The 8,287-nt window shown below is 36.6% G+C and overlaps 1 protein-coding gene across 1 annotated transcript in view; it reads left to right on the top strand.

Moving 5' to 3' along the window:
- The window catches only part of LOC106877336 (receptor-type tyrosine-protein phosphatase delta), a 242,189-nt gene that overhangs the window by 125,579 nt on the left and 108,323 nt on the right, over positions 1-8,287 (top strand). The window contains exon 2 of the mRNA XM_014926212.2: positions 2,463-2,575. Coding sequence (XP_014781698.2) covers positions 2,533-2,575 — 43 coding nt within the window. The 5' untranslated portion in view covers positions 2,463-2,532. The remainder of the gene's footprint in view (positions 1-2,462; positions 2,576-8,287) is intronic.

Below are 8,287 nucleotides of genomic sequence, written 5' to 3' on the forward strand. Positions count from 1 at the left end.
GAATCATCATCATCATCGTTTAACATCCGCCTTCCATGCTAGCATGGGTTGGATGATTTGACTGAGGACTGGTGAAACCGGATGGCAACACCAGGCTCCAATCTAATTTGGCAGAGTTTCTACAGCTGGATGCCCTTCCTAACGCCAACTACTCAGAGAGTGTAGTGGGTGCTTTTACGTGTCACCCGCACGAAAACGGCCACGCTCGAAATGGTGTCTTTTATGTGCCACCCGCACAAGAGCCAGTTCAGGGGCACCGGCAACGATGTAAGAGAATAATTTTTTAAATGGTTCAAATTCAAAGAAGTTTTCAAATATCAGGGACTGTATTAGTAGGGTTTTGATGTAATGACTAAAGAGTTAGTGGCTTGTATCTTGTAACCGGTGCTATTTTGTCAGTGAAAAAAAGAAAAAAAAAAACCTTTTGAAATAGATAGTGAGATAACTTGGATGAAATCATTTACTTTCTTTTTTTTTAATAACATGTTAGCATTCACAAGATTGTAACAACTAAATAATTTAACAAGTTAGGTTTATTTTATTATAGTGCTTGGCCATTTGAAGCCTTGTGAGTGGATTTGGTAGGTGGAAACTGAAAAGAAACCTGTCATGCATGTACATGACAAGTTTCTTATGTTTTTGTTTACATGTGCACTCACTTCTGTCAAAGTTATGACATTCAAGTGATGTTGCTGTTGGCACTTCTGTCAATAAATCATCTATTTACTTCATGCCTTTGAAGCTGTGTGGAATAAGAGATCCTTTTCTTGAAAAACCAAAGGTTAGCATCAGGATGGGCACTCAGCTGTAGAAAAAACACTTTCTCAGTAACACATTCATTTAACTTATGCTAGTATAAAAAAAAAAAACATGTAAAAACAAACATATTCTCTACAGTGTGATATCAGTTGGTAAAATTTAAAGAGTAACTGCTTGGTTAGCTAGAAATAGCACCCAAATCTTGGATAAATAGAAAAGATCAAGTTCACTGCTTTCTAACCTTCCATCAGCTAGGTCTTTTCCTTAACCTTTTAGCATTCAGATTATTTTGTCTATAGTAATGGTTATTTATTCTCGTAACTTTGAGACTTCAATGATGTAATGGTTTATTTTTAGAACAGCATTGTAGGATAGGTGTGAAAGACTGGATCTAGCCAGTTTGAATACAAAAGAAGTAGAGTGTTTGGGCCTGATATGGCTGGTTTAAATGCTAAAGGGTTAAACCTTTATTGGAGATACAAAACTCATGAATTAGTGACATAACAGTAGACTTAGAGAATAATGCTTCATTCATCTGAAAAAATTTTGGATTTTGGAATTACAAGATAAAGTGCTATCAGCAATCGGTGTATTGAATATGTACAGTTTACCAGTCTAAGCAGTAAGATTAACAAGTGTTTCACTAGTTCGCAGTGCTGAGATGAACCTTTCTTTTAGGTGTGTCTTTAAATATGTAGATGGATCCTGCTATGTTGATTTATCCTCTGTGAAGGTGGAATCTTCAAAGTAGTACATCTTTTATTACAATGGCTTGGCAGGCTCACTTCAAGTTCACAAACAAGATGTTTCTTTGGTAATCATTCCTCTGTTCTTAATGTTTAATAATCAGCTTCATTATCCTTTAATTAATTTGTAATTATTTAAATAATTACCTAATGGATAGCTCTATAAACATTACATACTGATTGATGGGCTTGATACTCTTGATAATGATGTAAAATGTTGATGATGATGGTAGTGGTTGTGGCAGTGGTAGGTCATAAATATTTATGATGTCATCTGGTGTTTAATGTGCATCAAGTACATCAGTTGCCAGATGACAATGTTGTGTGCTTTTATATAGTATTTAACTGATTATTTCAAGTTTTTGGTTGTGGTAACAATGAGTGAGAATATAAATAGTTGACTACCCAACAAAGTGATTGAACCCCAGAAGTGCATTTGATGTTGCAATTGCTTTTTTTAATCGTGAGGGATTTTTTGAAATTTTGAAATTTCACCAATTAAGAAACAATGCTTAAAGTTCACTGAATCTACCATATATAGAGGTTATCATGATACAGCTAAAAGGTTATATTCACTAACTTTTTCTCCAGCGTCTACAGATCTTCCACAGCCACTGTCATCTCACTACTACATCATGTCACACTTGACTACTGTCTACCTTTCACATAAAGAGTTAAAAAAAACCTTTGTTATCAAGGGTGAAACAAATCCCTAAACTTCTTCCGTCTCTTTGATTCTCTAGCTGTCATTACAATCACCCAAACCCAGCCCTGACTATATCAGACAAAAGAATCAAAACTATCAACTAAGTCTACTGATCCACTAGGGATGATGTTATCTTTGTAAACTCGGTTATACATATTTGAAAATTAAAAACATTCTCTGTTGACTTTACAATAAAAAGACAAACTTTGTAAAAAAACAAAATTTCTTATATCTGTTTTATTTAATTTCAGATTACAGTGAAGAGCAGAACATTTCTGCGAATCTGGGGCTGTTTGTTTTCCCTTGGGTTACATGTGAATAATGCTGTTTTTACTTTTGCTTTTGCCCTTCGTAGAATCTAAAGGTAAGCTATTTCCATTTCTATTACATACTTCTATAAGTACCTACTGCTTTCCCCTAAAATTCTTGGCTGTGTACCTTCCCTTTCCTTCTTCCCTTTTCTTACTCTCAACTTCTACATTTCTCTACAGTTAACTACCTGCTCTTATTTCCCCACTAATTACTAAGCTCACACACTTCAAACTGTCAGTAATCATGCAAACCCCAGAAGTCCCTGACTTGCTAAGGGTTAAAACTCTATGAATTTTCCCCCCATCTCCCTTAGCTAACAAAAGATTAAATGGCTGATATAGATAAGATATTGAGACATTGGATCATAGACCCTGAGGTCTTGCAACAAATGAGTCAGACTCTTAAATATTTTGTGACTATATTTTTTATGGAATATACTTCCATTTAATTTCAAAATAATTAACAAATCTGAGTGGTTTATTAAAAATGACTTCATTATTAACCCTTTAGCATTTAAACAGGCAATATATTTTTTGTGCAGAGTTATAGATATCAAAAAGCTCTTGCATAAAATTTAAACCTCTTTTACTTCATTTTTATTTTTGAAATAATCTATAGTGTATGTGTGCAACCATGTGTGTTGACTCCCTGCCACTAAGACTCCTATCTGGATCCCACATGGTGATGTATGGTAACTGGGCTTTTCACAGATCCAAGCTGATTTGGCAAGCAATGTCAAAGCAATTGTATTTCCCAAATATAGTATTCAGGCTTGTCCGAATGGATACATCCTGATATTTATCAACTACTACTTGGTTGCCTTGTTTGTAAATCCTGGAAAGAAAGGTTTTGAAGAATATACTCTGAAAGAATGTGGAAACCAACTTTTTTTACTCTTTAGTGTTCAGATTAATCTGTCAAATGTAATGCTAATTTGTTCACATTATTTTGAATTATTCAGGTTCAAGAGGGGTGTCAACAATATTTGCTTGTAACTTTGTTGATTTTTTACATACAGATTTGAAATTTTGTCAACAATATTTGCTTGTAACTTTGTTAATTTTTTACATACAGATTTGAAATTTTGTCAGTGGGTGCTTATATATCAGTGGATTATAACTACGTAATTTTAACTGATCTTGCTGATTAAATTTGACTTTTATGGGCAGGAAAATTTAATGAACACGTGTAAAAGCAATAACATAATGGATAAACAATAAAATTGACATTTTTAATGCATCTTACCTGTATGAGTTTGTCAACTGCCAACAATTTTGCTACTTTTCAAGATAAGATACATTAATTTGAATTGTGCAGGTGGCACATGAAATGCACCATTTTGAGCGTGGCCGTTGCCAGTACCGCCTGACTGGCCTTCGTGCGGGTGACACGTAAAAGCACCCACTACATTCTCTGAGTGGTTGGCGTTAGGAAGGGCATCCAGCTGTAGAAACTCTGCCAAATCAGATTGGAGCCTGGTGTAGCCATCTGGTTTCACCAGTCCTCAGTCAAATCGTCCAACCCATGCTAGTATGGAAAGCGGACGTTAAACGACGACGACGACGACAGGTATAATCGGTACAAGATTTTATTCTGTCTCTGTTTCATTCAAACATTTTCATTGTACAAAACTCATTCTAGTCAATATACCATTGGCTATGTACTCTTATACAATTTAATGAATACAATTACATAACAGAATGCATCTAAAAAAAAAACAAAACAAAAAAACAACTCATTAACAGGTGAGGCAAAAGTGAATACAGGTGTGTAACATACTGAAAATTAATATGTATTTCTCACTTTCACATTATTTGTAATAGATTGAAAGGAATATATGACAGTATTACTATCAAACAACAAAATATAGTTATGTCATATTTCTATCATGAAACCTTTACACAAGGGTACTTTGCAAAACGAACACATATATGAGGTCTCAACCTGATATCCTTTCGCAGTTTTTCTTTTTTGCAGTGAACACAGTCTGCAAACTTTTTTCCTTCCATTCATTTTTTCCACTTAATGGAAGTCAATATTTTCTCTGACACCCACCTCAGTTAATTTTGCTTTTCTCCCAGTTCTGTGCTTTCTGGAAGGAAAGCCCTCACATAACTGAGATGTGATGTCAGCCTGAAATTTCAAATGGTCATAGTCCTTTGGTGGCAGAGGTACCACCATAAACAATATATCAAATAACTATAGTTAGACATAATGCTGGAGGTATATGGATCACCATACTTTATATCAGGATTCCAGTAGTTACAAAAGCTTGCATTTCTGCAGTATCAGTTGGCTTCCATAGTGGATTGGGTCTTCCATGAATAGAAATTATGCATTGAGCATATTTCTTTCCTCCACAACATTTTCAAAAAACCTTTTTGGTAAAAATAACTAGTCCAATGGTTTTGTATCAATGCTAGAAATACTCTTACAATTAAACCAACCCAGTCAAATAATAGGTTGCTTTAATTAACTGTCATCCCTGCATCACAAATTGTTCTAGAAAAACATTTCTTGTGTTAGAAATCATAATTTTAATTATTGACCTCATTGAAGTTCTGTGTTCAAGAACTTCTGGGATGAGGTAGCCAAACAGGGTGGCCAGTCTTATCCAAAAATGGGCTGAGAGGAAGCTGTCCCTGAAAGGTCAAACAGTGGTGGCGAATGCTTACATCACCTCCATAATCATTTACCACCTGATTGTCGTGCTTTGTCCTGGTTACTGCTTGACCAGGTTGGAGTGTCTCTTATTTAAATTCTTGTGGAAGGGAAGTGTTCAGACAGACAGGCAGGCAGGCAGTCAGTCTAATAGCAACCACTGAGTCGCGGATTAGGTATGCCGTGGCTCCTAATGCACAGACACGCTCTTAGGTTATATCACCTGCAATGATTTCTGGATGGTGAGTGTGTGTGGGTTCCGTTTATGAGGCTCGTCTTTCTGCAGCTCATCTCCTTGATGGAGCTTCAGTCCTGGGTGAAGAAAAAAACCAAGACTGAGCGCCTGGTGCCTAGAATGTTGTCAAGCGCTCCCATCCTCTACTAGTCGGGCAATGGGATTGGTCAATGTTCCGCTTTAGAAATCTATAGAGAATTAGTGGCAGGGAAGTGGGATGGTATTCTTGGAGAGACTCTGGGTGCTGACAAGAACAAACTGGCTAGTCTGTTCCAGAGGACTTACCGGTTCGGAGTTATCATGAATAATTTCCAGATGTCCTTGGCCTAGCAGTGCTACCCATTCGAGATAAACTCTACAGGCACAGATGTGCTGTCAGATGAGCTTGTCAAAGGTGTCCACAGAGTGACGAAACCGTTCTGTACGCCCTCGTTCAGTGTCCAGACATTGCTGACTTGCTGGGTTATGTTGAACAGCTGCTGTCACATTTGGGACAGATCTCTCTGTTGGCGAAGTCTGTAGTGATGATCGCACCACTGCCCTCTTTCAATCAGGCAGGTAAGGCAGTTTTCCTTTGTTTGGTGACTGTGACAAAAGAGGTTGTTTGGTAGACAAGGCTGTAAGGCCTGAGGACGGATACATTCCTCTTTGATAGAGCTCTCTCATTGACTCACTTGAAAAGGAAGTTGAAAGTGGAGAGGGAAGTGCTGTCCTCAAGTGAGTTTATTGAAAGGTGGGTGAAAGTTGCTAAAATGGCAAGAGTGGATGGTACCTCTCTAAGTGTAGACCTGTGAGTCAGAGAGAAGAAATTGGAGAGGACCCTTGCTCCTGGGGTTTGAGGGAAATCTCGGACAGTGGGGTTCCTTGATTATCCCTAGAGGCCTTCCTGTATTAGGAGGGCCACATCTCTATGATCTTCCCTCCCACTTTTTCTTTTTAAAAAAACCTTTGTATGCTATGCATGTGTACCTTCTTTTTCAGTCTATACCATGTATAATTTCTTTCGTTTTTTTTTTATCATTTCATAATATGTAAACCCCAACACTTTATATCTGTCTTTGTATTGCCCCCCCCCCCTCATCCTTCACCCTTGTGGCAAATAAATGAAGTTATCATCATCATTATTATTTTGGCAGCAAATTAGCAGAATTGTTCGCATGCTAGACAAAATGCTTAGCAGCATTTATTTCAGCTTCACATTCTGAGTTCAAATACTGCCATGGTCAGCTTTGCCTTACATCCTTTGGAGGTCGATAAAATAAGTACCAGTTCAACACTGGAGATGATGTAATTGACTCACCCAACCCCCCAAATTTCAGGTTATAATAGAAAGCTTTATTATCATTATTCAGGCATTTTACTAGCAGACTCATTAGAACAGTGGTAAAAATGCTACATTCTTTATATTCTGAGTTCGCAGTACCATTCAGTTACTATGGTGCTGAAATAAAGTTCTACTAAAAGTACAAGAGATGATGTAATTGACTGATCCTCTTCTGCTGGCCTTGTGCCAAATCAAAAACCATAGTTATTATTATCATCATCATGCTTCTTTCTGGAAGCAAATAAACAAGAATTGTTCTGAATTCTTTCCTTCTTTCTCTCTCTCTTTTTTTTTTTTGTTACAATAATCTATATAATACTCAAAAGTGCTGATGCCTTTTGCAAATTAGAATGGAATCAGTACTTGATTTTCTTGTGTGTGTACTTGACATTGTATCTGGTAGTTGTGTTTTGTTTTGTTTTCTCTTGTTTCTGTTTGATATCTACTTAAACATGGCGTCTGCTCTCTTACGTCTTCCTAATCCTTCATATTTACTGCTGTTGTATACATCTATCTACATGGCTGCTCTTTACCCCCACTGAAACAAATCAATATAACTAGCTAAACCATAATTTTCCACCACATCCTTTTCTTCTTCTCTCTTTCCCCATTCTTTGCATCTCCACCTCCTCCTCCTCTCTCTCTACTCCTCTCCCTTTAAATATACACCATTTTCTATGCCTCTAATACATTCTGCTTCCAAAGTGCTGCCTATCTACCTACATAAAACCGACCCATCATGCCACCTACCTTTCTTATTTTTTTCGTGTCTTCTTCAACTGTCTATTCTATTAGCTGTAATCCATCCAACCAACCATTTACTCTTGCACCTATCTGGAAAGATAGAATGGATGGATCAATCAACCAACCAGTCAATCAATCAATACACACACACATATATATAGATGTGTGTGTGTGTATACAGAGAGAGAGAGAGAGAGAGAGAGTCATATAGACTAAAGATATTCAAATACACTATTAAGAGAGATGTCATTGTGAGAAGGAGGAGGTGGAAGGAAGCTTTATTGGGTAGTTGTAACACTATTACTATTGACTCAGAGTGTGTTTCGTGAAGAATTGGTCTAGCTAGTAGTGGCTCAGGATTCTGCGGTGGATTAATAAACACTGGCTCCATATTACCCCCATATATCATTTGATCTATTGTGCAATGATTCTCTACTTCATCTCTTATTTACACTTTCCTATCTGTTTATTAAAGGTTGTTTTGAGGACTTTTTTTTGTATTTTTTTTGTAATCTTTATTTACACTGGTTTTTGTTTTAATTGAAAACTGCTAAAATGTCATTGCAGTTAACATGTAAATTCTGTATTCTAGTATGTTTGTAGAAGACAAAAAACGATTCTATTCTATGCTTATGTATCCTTCCTTGCTTATCATATGTGCATATGATTGACTGGGTAAGTGTTGGAAAAGGGTGGTTAGCAGTGTATTCATTGTAGGTTCTTTCAACACACAAACATATAGACACATGCACACTCATTTAATGAATACTCATACTTTCTCATGGATATATATATATATA

This window comes from Octopus bimaculoides, chromosome 5 (assembly GCF_001194135.2).
Source record: "Octopus bimaculoides isolate UCB-OBI-ISO-001 chromosome 5, ASM119413v2, whole genome shotgun sequence".
Taxonomy (NCBI): Eukaryota; Metazoa; Mollusca; class Cephalopoda; order Octopoda; family Octopodidae; genus Octopus; species Octopus bimaculoides.